Source organism: Amborella trichopoda, chromosome 3 (assembly GCF_054954075.1).
Source record: "Amborella trichopoda isolate Santa Cruz 75 chromosome 3, AtrichopodaSantaCruz75HAP2 v2.0, whole genome shotgun sequence".
NCBI lineage: Eukaryota > Viridiplantae > Streptophyta > Magnoliopsida > Amborellales > Amborellaceae > Amborella > Amborella trichopoda.
Window position 1 is genome coordinate 59,755,090 of NC_142338.1, and position 18,369 is coordinate 59,773,458.

The 18,369-nt window shown below is 35.9% G+C and overlaps 1 protein-coding gene across 4 annotated transcripts; it reads left to right on the forward strand.

The window, feature by feature from the left end:
• The first annotated feature begins 1,393 nt into the window (after positions 1 to 1,393).
• On the forward strand, positions 1,394 to 16,763 carry LOC18421424 (cysteine synthase). Of its 4 annotated transcripts, none has more exons than XM_011623578.3 (11): positions 1,394 to 1,597; positions 3,785 to 3,833; positions 3,970 to 4,079; positions 4,198 to 4,255; positions 5,315 to 5,578; positions 5,694 to 5,831; positions 5,940 to 5,991; positions 6,536 to 6,615; positions 9,734 to 9,793; positions 10,137 to 10,217; positions 16,458 to 16,763. In XM_011623578.3, the coding sequence occupies exons 2-11, from the start codon at positions 3,792 to 3,794 to the stop codon at positions 16,548 to 16,550; spliced, it is 978 nt and encodes a 325-aa protein (XP_011621880.1). In that variant the 5' UTR covers positions 1,394 to 1,597; positions 3,785 to 3,791; the 3' UTR covers positions 16,551 to 16,763. The 4 variants fall into 4 exon arrangements, with proteins under 4 accessions (XP_011621880.1, XP_088717975.1, XP_088717974.1 ...); XM_088861849.1 differs by having other exon boundaries at positions 1,401 to 1,631; XM_088861848.1 differs by lacking the exon at positions 1,394 to 1,597 and adding an exon at positions 2,925 to 2,989 and having other exon boundaries at positions 5,658 to 5,831.
• Positions 16,764 to 18,369: the final 1,606 nt, after the last annotated feature.

Below are 18,369 nucleotides of genomic sequence, written 5' to 3' on the forward strand. Positions count from 1 at the left end.
AAATTATCGGTATGACATGAAAGAAATGAAAAGATAAGTAATAACGAAAACTATTCAGTAGTTTTGTAATAACACAAACTAAACTTTTTTTTTTTTTTTTCGTTATGACATAAAAAAAATGGAAAGATAAATAATAACGAAAGCTATTTAGTAGTTTCGTAATAATGCAAACTAAAATTGTCTTTTTTAAAATTTTTCGTAATGACATGAAAAAAATGAAAAGATAAATAATAACGAAAACTATTCAATAGTTTCGTAATAACGCAAACTAAAATTGTTTTTTTTAATTTCCCTTATGACATAAAAAAGATGGAAAGATAAATAATAACGAAAAACTATTAAGTAGTTTCGTACTAATGCAAACTAAAATTGTCTTTTTTTAAAATTTTCGTTATGACATGAAAAAAATGAAATGATAAATAATTACGAAAACTATTCGATAGTTTCGTAATAACGCAAAATATAACGAATATATACGTATTTTTTGTTGATTTTAACGGCGAATTTGGTAAAGGTAAAAACCAATTCCATCTCAAGATTTCACAACCAAACCCTTAAAAAAAACCCTAATTTGACAGTCGTTCAAGTACTAGTCTCTGTATTAAAAGAGTCCGAAATAGAAAAGGTGTTATGGTCTTATATGAGTGAGGAAGAAACTTCGTATTTTCTCGGTTTCTACTGTGAAATATAGGGTTTATTATTGTCTGAGCTTCTTTCTTAACGTATTCATTATCTTGGTTGCCGTTTCAGGAAGCGAACCAGCGAAGAGTAGATTTCTCTTTAAAAATTGGCACATTTTTGGAAAATTTCAGTTGCATTCGAGCCACAAAGCGGAGTAATTAAGAAAAGCTTATACGGGGCCGGCCTAAAGGAAAATGACCTTCACCTCCCGCTCCCAAACTTCCTTATTTAATTGTGTTTTTTTTTTATATATTTTTTTACAAATTTAATCTTCTTATTTTACAAATTTTTTTTCTATCTTTTGTTGCCTAAAACCATCCTACTTTTGTAGATCGACTCTATAAATTTAGACATGAAAACAAAAATGATTTTTTTTTAACATTATGACCTATTTTACAATTATATCAATGTCGCTTGAGCTTGAAAAATAATTAATCAAAATATAAGTTAGGTTATTATTATTTATTTATTAAAAACTTTATCAAAATACTTATAAAAGATGAAATATTTAACAATTAATATATTATTATTGTTATTATTATAATTATTAATTAAGTATAATAATTATAAATTATTATTATTAATAAAATTTATATATCAAGTCATAAAAAAAATAGACGACTAATGTATGAATTTGGTATTTTGTATTAAAAAAAAAAAGAAAAGAAAAAAAAAAGAAGTATAATTGGGGGTTTAAAACTTGATTTTGGTTGACCGCATGGGTCAATACAAATTGGAGTTTTTGGTTGACCCAAAGAGTGAGTCAAATGGGAATTGGAAAGGGTTAGAGGTCATTTTCGGAATAATATTAGTTTATTAAAGGATCGATCACTCTTAAGGGGTTTAAAGCCCTTGCAAGAGCGGCAACGCTTGAAATCAGATTGTGGGAGCCAATCGTGATAGGAATCGGTTTCTGGTGAGTGGAAGGGGCCATTGACCTAGCTTGTTAGGTTGTAGCTACTTCACTTTGACATTTTCTGAGGATTTTTTAGTGCATTTTGGTGGTGTTCTTGCCATTTGTTGGAGTTCTTTGAGGATGACGAGATTCTTTAAGAATGATGATAAAATGTTGTTATTTGGACATGAAAAAACGTTTTTTTGGTTTAGAAATTGGAAGTTGTCGCTGAGAGTTTCTTGCCTTTTTATTTTTTATTTTTTTATAGCTTTTGATCTTTATGAAAGTGTGCTTGTTCTGATTTTGTTGCTGTGAATTTCTTTTCTCACTTTTTTGTGTGTACGCTGAGAATTTCGTACGTTTTTTTTTATAGCTTTTGATATTTATGAAAGTATGCTTGTTCTGATTTTGTTCCAGTAGATTTTTTTTCTCACTTTTTTGTGTGTATCTCAGGATATCTTTTATGGATTTTGGAAGTATGCTTGTTCTGATTTTGGAGATGGTATCTTGTTTTTTCTAGCTAACAATCAGACATATTTTCTTGCTTTCTGAAATTGCAGACTTACCTGGAAATGACTTCTATTTTCGCAACATTTTCCAAAAAAATAGTTATGGTTCATTGGAGATATATTTGGTTGCTTCACTATTTAATTATTTTTTCTCCCAACAATGGCTTTATGTAACGCTACATGACATGTGGAAACATAATTTATACAGTGAAAGTATCAAGGTTTGTGGCTTTACTAAAGGAGTTCTTAATGATGTTCGAGACTATTTTGAAGTATCTTTTGTTTTAAGAAATTTTATATTGATGATTTAGTGAGATTATATGACGTTAACTTACCCAGTGAAAGCCATACCAGATTACTGAAGAAAAAATACGATACAATAAAAAGTAGATATAAGTTCGGAAAAAGTTTATAGAAGGTTGCAACCTTAAAATGTAGAATTACAGATGCACCTAAAAAATCCATCGGAGAATGATGTTTAAATGTTGAAAAAATCCTCTGTTAGATCATCTTGACATCGATATGTATGAATATGAAACAAAAAAAAAAAAAACGGAGAACATTCTGGGTCTCGAAAATAGTGCATCTTGCAATAGATTATCTGGACCGTCCATTTTCAAGATTTCGATATGTTTATAGATCTACTTGACTTTAACCATTTTTGGAGTTTAAAATTTTATAATTAGATATGAAAAATTTTTATATAATCGTAAGAATTTTTTTTTATCAAAATTGCATGTTGAGATAAAATTTTGAGGTACGCCTTAATTGGATTGTTTAAGGTTGCAACCTTATAAACACCACGCCCTATAAGTTTTCATTAGAATTTTCTCATGTTTGCTGTGAGAACTTGGAGTACGGCAAGTTGCTCGTGTGTTTGCTTCTTTTGATCTCATAGTACCAGGTTTCTGTATTCCATCTACGTTTTTTTGAGTTTATAAGGAATACTAGAATTTGGCTTTTACATAGAAAATCTGAAAAATTTCAGCATCTGATTTTTATCAAGATTATTGTTGGTTTCAGCCTATCTTAAGGATGCTATACTGGATTATAAGTTTAATTTTTCATCACGCCCTTCCCATCACATAATGAGACCTCGGCTGGCTTTCTCCATTTTGAATGTTTTGATGGATCCCACGAACTATCATGCTCTCACTCTAAAGAATTTAGGAAGATTTATCGATTTTACTTTCATGTGCACTGTGTAAGCACTGAGCCGGGACTCTCTACCTTGATTATTTGTCAATTTGGATTCAGATGGTGTGATCATTAAAGATTTAAGGTATCTCAATTATAAAAACTTAGATGAAATTTATATAAAAAGTCAACATATTTCAAAAAAAAAAATTAGATGAAATTGCTGATTATCAGTCATGTTCTTATATCACATATTTTTCACTCATTTTATCAAGTTCCTTGTGTTCCATATTTTATTATGTTTATTTGTGTTTCAATTTCCTGGTTCAATGTATGTTATCTCATTATTGTGGTATACAAAAGTTATTAATTTGAAACTGCTTTATGCTTTTCTTGTTGCTTGTATTTTGATGATATGAGTATTCAATAAATATTCTTATTTGATTGTTGGTTATGCTAGATGACACCCATAGTGGCCTGATTCTTCCCATTTTTCCTCATTCCTTTAGATCTTTGAATGAGGATGTGATATTCTCTCATATCTGTTTGTTGACTTTTTCAGTCTGAAAATGGGAGAAGAGGGCTCTGCAATTGCAAAAGATATTACTGAAGTAAGCATTTCCTTGTTTCAACTTTTTTTTTTTTTTTAACTTTTTGCTGGATCGCTTTTATTCTTTTTATTTTACTTCTTTATGAAGAAACTAGAATTATCTGACATTTGACTTTTGTTTGCTGATATGTGAACAGTTGATTGGTAAAACGCCTTTAGTTTATCTTAATAATGTCACAGATGGTTGTGTTGCCCGTGTTGCTGCTAAACTGGAGGGGATGGAGCCCTGCTCCAGCGTCAAAGACAGGTATATTTTGGCATCCTTTTAGTGTAAGTTGAATAAATTTTCTGATTAGTCAATGATTAAAAGGAAACATAAGAATGAAAAATTCCCTGATTTCATCTTGCTGCATTTCTACTTGTAGGATTGGGTACAGCATGATCTCAGATGCTGAAGAGAAGGGTCTTATTACTCCTGGACAGGTTTATTCTCTGTGTTTGCTGTATTTCTTTCTAGTTTCCATTTTCTTCGAAGATACGTTGAAAAATTCAAACCTTGTAACTTTCTATGTACCTAATGTCTTTTATATAAATCTAATCTGTAATCAAATTTCTATGATTAGTCATCAGTAGGGAACTTATGAACTGTCTGACAATTCAATCAGGATATTTCTTGCCTCTCATTCTATACCTGTATAAAGCATACGGAGTATAAACCAGCGATCAATTTTGTTGTGAAATTTGAAGCCAGGTTTCTGGGCAGTGGTGCTGTTGATTGAAAGAATCCTACCCATATAATGTTTTTATAAATTACTGTTGACTTGACTGTTGACTTGTACAATGTTGTTGAATATTTAATTTTATTACCCCAGCAATCTGGTGAATACTAGTCATCAAAGAATATTTTGGCTGGGAGGTTTAGATTTTCAAGGCTAGTTTATCCTCTGTCAGGATTCATTTTAGGGGTATAAATGTGATTGCTAGAAAAACTAGCATTTTGTTTATGTGCCAAAGAAATTACATTTTGGCCAAAAAGCCCAGATTTTGGTCCAAGTGAAATAAAAAATATTGGGGTAAAGTTTGGATCACATTTTGTTCTAATTTGAGCTGAATTTTATCATTTTTGTTGGGTGGGTCAAATTCTGGACATAATTTGATTGAAATTTGGTGATTTCATTCACAAATTTGGCCTAAAATCAAAGCTTTGTGGGCTAATACTGGACAAATTTCTTGCTGTGTCTAAGTAACTGTATGGTTTTTGCCATTACACTCTTAAACAATCTGTTCCACACTTCCACTGTGATCCCAGATATTTTTCAGAATATTAAACTGTGATTTCTTGTATGAAATTTGGATGAGTTTATTCTCTCTCTCCCCCCCTCCCTCACCACCACCACATATACACACGCACACACACATACATTTAATATGGTCATCCTTTTTCCTTTTTAATATGAGTCCAAGGGAACACGTTGTTTCTGGTTTAAGTCAGTGACTCATTTAATACTTTGTCCATGGTTTATGTCATCTGCCACGCTACAGAGTGTGTTGATAGAGCCTACTAGTGGCAACACCGGCATAGGGCTGGCCTTTGTTGCTGCTGCTAAGGGTTATCGACTCATCGTCACCATGCCCACTACTATGAGCCTTGAGAGGAGGATAATCTTGCGAGCTTTTGGGGCTGAATTATTCCTCACAGATCCTGCAAGAGGGGTGAAAGGTTGTATTCAAAAGGCGGTAGATCTATCAAAGAAGATACCCAACTCTTACATTCTTCAGCAGTTTGAAAATCCTGCTAACCCTAAGGTATGGGATGTGTTTATGACGTATTTAGTTTTTGAAGTTTAGGGTGGTGAACATTTGATTGAATTTTTGTTTTTGGAAGGTTTTCGTCAGTTTTGCCAGTAATATTTCTATGCAGATCCATTATGAGACCACTGGACCTGAGATCTGGAAAGGTTCTGGTGGAAAAATTGAGGCTTTTGTTTGTGGAATTGGAACCGGGGGCACAATTACTGGTGCAGGGCATTACCTGAAGGAGCAAAATCCTGAAATCAAGGTCAGTTTATTTGTCTTATCAGGTTGATTACGGGATAACTTATTTCTCCCAAATATCATCCTTATTGTTTCATTGCCTCTGAATCTCTGATCATTGTTTGGTTTGTAGGTCTATGGTGTCGAGCCAGTTGAAAGTGCTGTTCTGTCAGGAGGAAAGCCTGGTCAGTTATCAATTTGAGTGCTCTTAAAAAATTGAAGTGCTGGCCTTAACACTTACAGGCAATCTTATTAAGTTATTGTTATTTTGCATCATAAAATGATTTAGTATTTATTGTATGGTTGGTCTGGCTTGAGTATCAGAAATTTTCAATATACATGATTACAATGGGCTGATCTACAATTTGGTCTATAGTTTGGTAGTATAGTGCTTTTTATCTACACCTTTGGTTTTGTAGATTAATGAGCTAAAGTTCCATACCATGGAAAGAGAAAATTTTTTAAAGTATAGCCTTGCATCCTTTTTGTTGTCTAACAAAAAGAAATCCGGTTCCATCAGTGACCTTCTCATTATAGCTTGTAGGTCTACAGGCTTGCACTTTCATGAGATCAGTTGTTTCAATGTTCACATGATGCTGAATTCTCACTTATCCTGAAAGTGTATACGATGTATTGTTTCTATATGTGAATTTATAATAAATAGTTTCATAAAATAGTTGTTGATAAAATGACTTTTTTTTTTGTGCTTTCTTCTTCATTATCATTCAGGTACTCATAAAATTCAAGGAATTGGTACCGGTATTATTCCTAAGGTTTTGGATGTCGATATCTTGGATGAGGTCTTACAGGTAAGCCTTCACCTTCTTTTTCTTAATTATTGTCGGATGCAACACCACAATCTGACAAAGACCATTTGTAGCTTATTCCATTATGATTAGTTGAACCCGCAGTAGTCTTGTTTTCCTTGTTATCTGTATTAGTAATTTTGGAAATACCACAATCTGATTAGGAATCGCCCATCCAAATCAGGAATCTGCGGGACTGACCCATTACTTAGTCGGAATTTGGAATTGGTTCGATTTTGATAGACTCACACGGCTCTGTCAGAGAATTGGGCGATCTGTTAGAGAATCGGGTGATCTAGATCGGCCAAATCACCTGGATCCCACCCATTTTATTTTATTTTTTCAATTTTTTGATTCTTGTTAAATTAAAAATTTCGTTTAATTTTTTTTGCTCCAATTCCCACATCAGAGGATTGGTCCGAACTGGCCCTTATCAGCTATCTGGATGGTCCACCAGGTGACCCATCCAGCCTCTTGATCTGGATTTTAGAACTTTGATCTATATAGTCCCTTGTACTATCTTGAATCGATGAATTCGTAGAAAGTGGAAGTAACTGATTCAAGCACTAATAATGCTTACATATGCAAGTAAGGAATCATTACATAGATATTGTCACACCCCATGAATTTACAATACTGATATTCCTGAGATGTGACAGTCAAAACATATATACATCTCTTGATAGGACAAATTTATAGTGGCGAATTCTTACAAAGTAACAAAAGAAAGGTTAGGCACAACTACAATATCTTCCAAAGTTGCCCTTGACGAGTACTCAAAATGAATCCGCAGTTATCCTGAAAAATGTTTACCATAATTTGATGAGTTTGACTACTCAGTAAGTGATCATCATAATCCTAAAAATAATCATGATTGAAAGATATCAATATTTTTAAAAAGGAGATCTATTAACAGGAATGCATTAACAGTTTCACTTTCAAAAATGCATAATTAAGTATAATCCGAATAATTGAAATGCATATCACATTTTAACATCAATGCATAATTCAAAAGATTTCACAAAATACCCTACTGGCGTCCCAAGTAGGTTACCTATATACCCCATCAGCGTCTTGATGGGTCCACTTAATGCCTATCGGCGTCTCAGATAGGTCCACTTAATCCTTATCGGCGTCCTAGATAGGTCCACTTAATCCCTGTAGGTCCACTTATACCTCACCTGCGTACCGGATGAGTCCACTTAATCCTTACCGGCGTCACGGATAGGTCCAATTATACCTCACCGGCGAACCGGATGAGTCCACTTGCATACTTAAAGTATTTCTAAACCTCTTTAAACATTCGAAAGCAGCAATATCATGTACTCAACATATCACTGAAATCATTAATATGAATTTCACTGAAACCATTAATAACAGTCACTTTCAATAACATTTCAAAAATAACCAATCAAATATTTTGGGATCAAATTTAGAAAGGTAGCAGTTCGTAAAGACACTCTAGCATAATTGCCAATCTAATATGTATAGAAAAATTCTTATAGAAATTCAAGAATATGGAATCATCACAATTTATGGGATGTCAATTCGCAAATAAATATTTCACAGACAATACTATAATCAATTGCAAAAATATCAGTTTTCAAATAATAAGGTAGTCATTTGTACATGAAATTTACAATGTCTAAATATTCAAAAACAGTAGAAAGAATCTCACAATTTTAGTAAAACAGAAATATCACATTTATTTCTAATAATTTTACAGTATCTAAAATTTTCTAACAATAAACAAAAAAAATAAATAAATTTATTTCTAAGAATTTACAGCATTTAAAATTTCCAACATAGATAAAATTTCACAATTCTATTAAAAAGATTATTTTTCGAGACAATGAGGTTGCTTGCGCATAAAATTTATTGCGCCTAAAATTCGTGATAATAAGCAAAAGTAATTATTTTATTTTATTTAAAAAAAAAAAGCGAATTATTTTTCAAGATAATGAGTTCACTTACCTAAAATATTTAAAAAAAAAAGCTTCCGATAAAAATTCAGCTAGAGAGAGACCTCAAAATTTCTAAAATAAGAGCCCTCATCTCTCGTATTTAAACTCTTTTACACCTTATAGACAAGGTGTAACGTTTATATTAAACGTAAAAGCTTTAAGTCCAACGCAACCACCCACCCAGGGACGTGTTAAAGGAAGGTAGAAGGTTAATAAAAGTGGTGATGGTCCTTAAGGACCATCATACTTATATGGACCATCACCTATAAAAGATTTTTTTTTTTTTTTTTTTTTTTTTTTTGTTTTGGGATTATTACATATATGCACTTAAATATTTACACCAAGACATGCCTAGAGTTGAATTAGTTCATCATAGAGTAGCAATCCAGTAATTCTTATGAGCAGTACGAAAACCACGTTCATAAAAAGTAGAGGATGGTCATAATAAATTTTTGGGGCCATGTGTAAACACTTTGACCAAATTGAAGCTGTTAAAAATGCAGGCATGACTGCTGCGAATATTCGATTTGTAATCCATCCCTGTAATGGGGATTGGTCTCTGCTTGTTGAGCCTTGTCCAGACTCCGGAACACATGGTTGAAAGTCGTGACGTTATTTCTCATCTTTTACTTTTATTTTCTTTCAATTTCTTCTTCATGAATTAGGTAAAGACCCATAGTTGGGATCAGGAGTTGCTTCAGGAGCAAGAGCCGGGAATCGTGAAAGGCTAGAAGATCCCTCTAGGTGGGAGCGTTGTTTATACACATGCTGGGGATCTCGATCCCAACCTCTTGGGAAAAGGAAAAATAATAAAACTTTTATAACTTGAAAATCTAATGAAATTGGCAAATCCAGAATTTAAATGCATTTGAGCCATAAAGCGAATTTACAAAACCTTGATTCCATCCGTTATCTTCTGGAAGATTCATAACCAGGATATGAGTCAAATCCAAGATTGAGCTTTCGAGGGAGTCGAATGGGCCAAATGTGTTCCATGACATGTAACATTTAACATTCTAACTATTATTTTTTATGTTTAAATTCTGTGTGCATCTTCTATCTATGGTTAGAATTCGAGCTGGGGTACTTGGGAATGCGCAGTTATCTTGGATACTCTTTATTTATCTAATTGCCTGTTTTTTTGGTGCAATCACTAGGTCTCAAGTGATGAAGCAGTTGAAATGGCCAAGCAGCTTGCTCTAAAAGAAGGATTGTTGGTGAGCAAATTGCATCAATTCATCTTCAGATTATTCATCAAATAACATTCTAAATTAAATTTGAGAAACTAGTACTGATCTCACTTGAGCAACGATTGATTGGTACTTGAGAAAATTGTCTACTATTGTGCTCTCTGTCTCTCTCTCATGAGAAATTGCATTGCTATTAATCTCTCCCCTTGATTGGGATTGGGAAAATTGTTTGCCGCTGATACCTCTCTCTCATGCACACACATGCACCAGCACCTGCACACATGTACTGGTTTGGCACTTGTGAGTCTGCCTGTTTTTTCTTCCGGTTTTATATCAATATTTTGATGAGAGACTTGATGATGGATGGCAGGTGGGTATATCATCAGGGGCTGCTGCTGCTGCTGCAATCAAGCTTGGAAAGAGGCCAGAGTATGCTGGGAAGCTCATTGTCGTAAGGACACCTCCCTTCTCTTACACATTCATTTCAGACATAGGGTCAGATCAGAGAAAACCGTTATTTTCTACGATGTGAAAATTTTCAGTAATGTTGGAATCAATGTAGGCTTCTGTTCCTTTAGGCCCATTTGGATGGATCATTTATTGATAAATTTATTGAGAAATACGTCTGTTTGCTGTCCCAGTGTAGGGCGAATAGCTTGATCTACAAGAGTAAAGGCCTTTCTATGACCTATCAAGAAAATCCCCCAAAACACTCCCAACTTTATGATGAACAGAAAACCTGTTCTTCACATATTCCCAAATAACCGCATGCTTTAATGGAATTTGGCCCTTCAAAATGGGCTGTGAAGTTCAGAATTTGCACACTTATATAGTTTGGGGGCGCTTGTCTACACATGCATGTGTATGTGTGCAGGCATTTACCTGATTCAAGCCTCATACTAGTTAGATTAGTGTGTACCACGCATGCATGTACATGTGCATGCTGGGATGGTGCTTGAGTCCAAGAGTGGCAACTGGCTGGCCAAGGCTGGCTTGGGACCCTAGAGGCTTTGACTGGTCCAACGGGGGGGGGGGGGGGGGGTTGCCTTGTTATGTATGGGTGAGTCGAAATCACACATGTAGTTGTTTTTACTTTTTATCTCTTGTTTTGAGCCCTTGCATTGAAACTAATGCAAGGGTTGTGATGTTGTAGGAACTTTACTCAAAGGGATTAAAACCGTTTTGTTTAGAGTGAGAAAGTGTATCTGTGTTTGGGTTGTCTCTTGTGGGCTGCTATATACTCCATTTTAGAGAGAGAAAGTGAGTAAAAGGCTTGAGCTCCATTCGGGGTTTGTTGTGTGCCCTACTCTAGAGAGAGTGTGCAGGAAGAATCCATTGCATTGTTTTGTTGACTGTGTTGTGAAGCGGACTTTGTAGAGAGAGAAAGCCCCTTGTTTGAAGGTCTTTGGCCTTGATTTCAGATTATAATATTCCCAAATCAATAAGTAAAGCCTCGCACCATTCTCCTGTGGATGTTGGTCACGATTTGAGACTGAACCACGTTAAATCTTTATGTTATGTGATGTGCGTGTTGCTGTATTTTTATTCTATGCTGTTTTTTTGATTCCATATTGTTTCAATTGTTGGTTTATGTAATTTTGGATGCACAATTGCTGTTCATCATCATCATCATTATCATTTTAGCTTTGTCCCAATTAATTGGGGTCGGCTACATGAATCTTGGTTCTCCATTCTACTCTATTAAAGACCATATCCTTGGTGAGGCCATAAGTCTCCACATCTTTTCATATTACTTCCAACCATGTCCGTTTAGGCCTATCCCTTGCCCTTTTCGGTCCTTCCACTTGAACTAATTCGCACCTCCTAACAGGTACTATACTTGGTCAGTACCACACATGTCTAGCCCACCTAAGTCTATACTATCTTATTTTATCGCCTATTGGTGTCACGCCTAAATTCTCTCGAATAGATTTATTGCTAATTCTATCCCTTTTTGTCTTGCCACTCATCCATATCAACATCCTCATCTTTGCTATACTCATTTTATGGGTATATTGTTTTTTGTCCGCCAATATTCTGCCCCATAGAGCAAAGCTGGTCTCACCACTGCCCTATAGAATTTGCCCTTCAGCCTCATTTGTATTCGGCGATCACATAAAATTCCAGTTGCACATCTCCACTTTGCCCACCCAGCTCTAATTCTGTGTACGACATCTTCCTTGATCTCTCCACTTTCCTGGATTATCGACTCAAGATATCGAAGATGCAGTCTTTTTTGTACGTCATGGCCGTTGATCTTAACTACTTCCTCGTATCTACTTCTATTATTACTAAATTTGCACTCCATATACTCCGCCTTAGTCCGACAGTCCAACTAATTTGAAAACCTTTGGATTCTAGAGCATCTCCCTAAAGTTTTAACTTTTGTATTTACGCCATTACGGGTATCGTCAATCAGAACTATGTCATTTGCAAACAACATGCACCATGGTATCTCATTATGTAGGTGCCTAGTTAAGTCGTCCATAACTAAGACAAAGAGGTATAGGCTCAATGCTGACCTTTGATGTAGACCTATTATCACTGAAAACTCACTCGTCTCTTCACTAGTTGTTCGTGCACTAGTTATCGCTCCATCGTACATATCTCTCACCTAGTCGATGTAGTGTCTAGAGAAGTCTTTCTTTTCCAACACCCATCAAATCAAATCTCAAGGTACTTTATCATAAGCTTTCTCTAGATCAATAAAGACCATGTGGATGTCTTTTTCCTTCACCCTAAAGTTCTCAATCAGTTGCTTAAGTTGGAAAATAGTCTCAGTTGTTGACCTTCCTGGCATAAAACTTAATTGGTCTTCAGATACACTTGTTTCATGCCTTAGTCGTTTGTTTTTTAAAATACGTACCACAATACTTTTACTCCATTCATCTTAACACCTTGTTGAACAACTTTGTCAGCTAATCAATGCCAATTTCTCTCATGCACTTCCAAACTTTTATCGGGATACCATTTGGTATCTATGACCTCTACCGTCACTTGTACCAACAATATCTTCTACCACTATGTTCCCATTTTGTTCGTCATTTAATAATTTTTGAAAATAATGCATAGTAGCTGTTAATGTGGCATAAACCTGCTGTATTTTCACCACCATCGATCGCAATAGGCCCAGCCTGGACTTGCTTTTGGACTAGGTGGCCATGCCCAGCCCTCGTGTAGTGACCTCGCCCTCGTTTAGTGACCTGGGGGTCGGGCTTGGCTGCCTGGCCCTTTCCCACTCCTTGGCCCTTTCCCACTCTTATGCTTGACCCTTGCTCCTAGATATGTAGTTTTTCACTTGTCCTTGTTTTATTATTGAATGTCATACCTTGCACTTACATATAGGATTGCCATTGGTCTAGGCCGGGCCAGGGGCTTTCAAGGCTGGTTCAGGCCAAATTTTGGGCTTCGGGCCAAGTCATACATCGAACGACCTATACCCGGCTCCAATGCCCGAAACTTCCATCTCTCATCCAACCTGCTTGTCTACCGCTCATTCCCGAAAGCTCGAGTCCCAAGCTTGCCATCCTATGCTTCTCTCTCTTTCTCCTTCCAGTACACCCTCTGCTGCTCTTCTCTCTGTCTCTCGAACGTTCCAATACACCCTCGTTGCTCTTCTCTTTGTCTCTCGAACGTTCCAATACACCCTCGTTGCTCTTCTCTGTCTCTCGAATGTTCCAATACACCCTCTGCTGCTATTCTCTTTCTCTCAAACATTCCAATACATGCTCCCCTACTCTCTCTCTCTTCTCTCGAACGTTCCAGTACAACGTCCCCTACTCTCTCTCTCTATCTCTCTCACAGAATCAAATAAGAGCATTCACTCTCCCATATCTTCTCACAAACTCTACATTCTCATATTTTCGCTCTTTAGCCCAACTACACATCAAACGCCAAACGTTTGAACCACAAGAAAACAAATTGAAGAACTGAAGCAAGACTAAAAAGAAGCTTCACACTTTTTACACTTACCTTTCACTCTCCCATCAATCTAGAGAGAGAACTATACATTTAATTGTTTCAAGGCCCTAGGCCCTCAACTTAGCAATCAAAGTCTACGAGATTCATGTCAAACAATATTTCTCCAATCTAAAGCCAGTGATGTAGTAGTAATTTGCCCTTATAGGAAACAATCTCTTGTCTCTCCATCTCTTTTCCCTTGGATCCCTCTCTCTCTCCACCTTGATAGGAAACAAACTCCATCTTTCAGTCATGCATTTCTCTTCACTAGAATGGCTTAACCCTTTTTGGGTCATCTTCACTAGAATCCGAATAACTACGTCGACGAGAACTGCTCTTCTGAGACTACCATCAAACCATTACCAAGACAACTTCTCTCTCCAAAACCCATCTTCACTAGAATCCGAATAACTATGTCAACGAGAACTGCTCTTCTGAGACTACCATCAAACCATTACCAAGACAGCTTCTCTCTCCAAAAGCCAACCAAAACTCTCAACCCGTTCTCTTCTTCCACCCCATTGGTTCGAGTCAGAGAAACCAGGTGAACCATTTCAGTTCTTGGCTTCAATCTCATGATTCAAAGCGTTTTGACAATCCCCATCTCATGACTCCTTTCTCCCTATCTCACTCCTTCCACACTTATATATATTCTAGAGAGAAAAACAAATAGAGAGATGGTGGTTCTGAGGAGAGAGAGGTGGGTGGTTTGGAGAGGAAGAGAGAGAAGAGGTGGTTTGTAGGAAGGTGTTCTCGGCTTTGGGCTCTCTGCAACGATATGGAGAAGAAAGAGAAAATTGGGATTTTGAGAGAGATGAAAAAAAGGAACCTTTCAAGAGAGTGTGAGAGAGAGGAGGCAGTGGGTATTGTTTGGGGAGCGAGAAGAAATGCGGTGGGTGTGTGGCCACATGTCCTCACACCTCTTCTCAAAACTCCAGTACAGCCTTGACGCGTTTGTACAACTGAAACAAATAAATATAACGTATACATAACCCATAAACAAATTATGAAATATAGTAAATTAAAATTAAAAGAACAAAAATATAAACCTTAAAAATATCAATTTATTCTTCGCAAGAAAAGTAAAATTATATTCCATTATTTTATGCAAGCAATAGGTAGAACCGTTAAAAATTTACCATATACGCAAATTTTAATCCAATGAAGTTCAATTTAGGCTTTAAAACAGAAATGATATTTTAAATTTTATTAATAGGATAATAATGCATATATACATATCAAAGATATGCATAGGCATGTATGAGATGATATTTTATAAGGGGTGTAGTTTGCATAACGTTGCAACCTTAAACAATCAAAGTAAGGTGCACCTCCAAACTTTGTCATGAGATGCAATTTTGGTGTCGAAAATTCTTAGGATGGTGCGAGAAGCTATTTTTCTCTTTAGTTATAAAATTTTAAAATCCAAAAAATGGTTCAAATCAAGTAGATCTATAAACGCATGAAAATCTAGAAAATGAATGGTCTAGATTATGTGTTGCAAGATTTACTATTTTTAGGGTTTGAAATCTCTTTTTTTCTCTACATCTATACATCTTGATGTTAAGATGATCAATTCGATGCTTTTCAGACTTTTCCAAAGGATTTTAGTGGTGCACCTCAATTGTACATTTTAAGGTGTCAACCTTATATAAACTTTCTCCTTTTATAAGGCACTTGCTCTTTTTTAGTGTCATGTGATAATATTTAATTGTTTTGACTATTCAACTTGTATTAAATTCAATGTTATATTTATTAGTACATTTGTAATAAATGCAATGTTAGTTTTAGAAACGATGGTTTATGTAAGGTTACAACCTTAATCAATCAAAATAAGGCTCTCTCCCTAACTTTGTCGGATACGTGATTTTAGTGCTGAAAATTATTTGGATGGCCTAAAAAGTATTTTCCCTCTAATTGTAAAATGTTGAATTCTAAAAATAGTTCAGATCAAGTGAGTCTGTAAACACTTGAAAACCTTGAAAATGGATGCTTCAGATAATGTGTTACAAATATGCACTATTTTTGGGACTTGAAATCTTTTTTTCACTATAGTCTATACCAACACATCTTGAGGTTGAGGGGGTCAAGATGATCAAATTGGGGGTTATCCAACATTAAAATACCCTTTTCTAATTAATTTTTGAAGTGCACCTTACTCCTATAGTATACGATTGACACCTTGTATAAATTTTTTCCAATAAGTATAATAAACTTCCTATCATGGACATAATCGAAGCTGATGGTGTGGTGGTAGATCTTTTTAACATCTTGCAACACTTTGGGAGTTAAAAATACACAAATAAAAGCCCTTTTCTTTAAATAAATAAAAACTGTACGCCGTATTTGAGAAGATGATGCAAAGTGTTGGTACAATAAATTCACGCACATGTATGGGAAGTGTCAATAGTGTGTCTGGATGGTCAACACGTGTCTAAGTGTCAATACATATCGACACGCGATACCAAGGGATTGAATTGTCTAATTGACACTATTTCTGTAAGTGCGCATGTATGCATGTTCTCTGTTTGTGTATCTGACATGTTTTCATATGAATACATTTATGTGCATATGCATGCACACATGTGTATATATATATATATATATAAATGTATATGCATATGCATGCACACATGTATATATATTTGTATATATGTATAAATGTATATGCATATGCATGCACACATGTATGGCACAATATCTGACCTCACTTTTCTCCCACATTTTGTAGGTTTTGTTCCCCAGTTTTGGGGAGAGGTACTTGTCAACGGTGTTGTTCGATTCCATCAAAAAAGAGTGCGAAGGCATGACTTTCGAGTTGTGAATGCTGAGAAATCTCTTGCTGCCTGCATTTTTCTATTTTCTGTTTTTGGAATAATATGAGCACCCTCTCTAATGAAATCACCAAGGACTGATATATATACATGTAGACAGGCTGAAATGAGCAGGCAAAAGAGAGGTTATAAAGTAGTTTTTTCTTGTGTTTTTTGGTTTGGTACTCAATGCTTGTTTCAATGAAGTTGTTGGAATTAGAAAATGCTCTTGATTTGGTAGTGATGATTGTTCGGTGGGACAAGGAAAATATTCTTTGAATATCCTCTTGTGTGTGTGGCTTTATGTTGGATGATTAATGCTGAAGAACCTGTGTGTGTGGTCATATGTAGTGATTTGGTTTCTCTCTCTCTCTCTCTCTCTCTCTCTCTCTCTCTAACTCTCTCTCTCGCTCTCTCGCACGTGCACATGTACTTAAAAAGGGAAAGTATTCAATGGGGCTGCTTACTTTGGCGCAACAAGGTGAAAAGTGATATAAGTTGTCAAATATTGATCAGATGGTGGGAGGTCTGTGATGCTCTAAGAAAACAAATTCCCCAACGTTGTTCGTACCCAAGCCTGGCACTGAGACCTCAAACGGTGGGAAACAGCCTGGTTGACGTGACTGACGGACGTGAAGACATGTCAGGCCGTACTAGTAGGCATGGCAAGACGGTGCTGACATATCAGATTTCAGTACGGATTGTGGTTGTCGAATTTCGATCAGCGATTAGAAAACCGTACAACCAAGACAGTGTGCCAGCTAGCACTTGACGCCATTGCACCTGTTTTCGGCGCCATTCGGAGTAGCTCCAAAGTTGTGATTGGTCCATCAGATAGCAATCAAAATCAAGAGAAGGCGACATGTGTCCAACAGAAGTTTGAAGGCAGTCGGAATGCTGCTGGCGCCATTGCCAGTGGCGTCAGATTTTGACAAAGTTGTATCAACCATATTAAAGAGCAATTAATATTTTGTTGTCCGTCATTAATACAATATTAATGACAGTGGCGATAGTTTGAAGGCGTTCGGCGCATTCCAAATGTCGCCAAAATTCTGATGGTCCGGATTTTCATACAAAACTGACCCAAGGGCTGTGATCAGCCTTCTTTGCCTATAAATACCCCTTTTTGCCTCAAACCTAAGGTCCTAATTCTCTATAATGTTGAGCTCAAGCTAGATTTGAACTTCATTTTGAACTCAAACTATGAGATAGACGTTGTGAGAGAGCCCTAGGTGTGAGCCCACTTGAGTAACCCCCACCCGTCCTAAACCCGTGAATCCAAAACCTAAGCTTCTAACCCCTTCAAGCTATACTTCAAAACCGAAGGCAGTCTGGATAATTCGAGTTTTCGAGCTCTCCTTCTTCCTATTTCTACTTGCACCGTTAAAACTGAAAGTTCAGGATTACCTATGCACAATTTAATGTAGTATCCTCTCCTCTGCTCTCTTCACCTCCATTTTATTATCTTCGTAATTTTATTTCTCTTATTTAGATATTGCATATCTGGCTTAAATAGTGTGTTAGGTTTCATAGTCTCCCTGCTTTTTCTTTTCTTGTTCTTTTTGCATTTTGTAGTTAGATTCTTTACTCCCATGCATCTTTATTTTCCTAGCCTGTTAGCTTATTTGTGGTTATTTTCTCTCCTCCCTTTTCTAAATCTATTTATTTAAAACCTCCTTTTCGTAAACCTTCTTGTTGAGTTCCAAGGTTGAAATAAGAGGGAAGCTGGCTTTGCTGGCGGTCCGAGAGGGATATGTCCTTGTGGCCAGATTCTATTCTCTTCCAACTCTTTGATTTGTTTGCACCCAAAACCAAGGCGGGGGTGAAGTC

Excerpts from the sequence above, each read along its gene's own strand:
- LOC18421424 (XM_088861848.1), top strand. The coding sequence starts at position 3,792 with ATGGGAGAAGAGGGCTCTGCAATTGCAAAAGATATTACTGAA. Across the intron at positions 6,616-9,733 it reads TCTTGGATGAGGTCTTACAG|GTCTCAAGTGATGAAGCAGT; the intron begins GTAAGCCTTCAC and ends TGCAATCACTAG. Across the intron at positions 10,218-16,457 it reads ATGCTGGGAAGCTCATTGTC|GTTTTGTTCCCCAGTTTTGG; the intron begins GTAAGGACACCT and ends CACATTTTGTAG.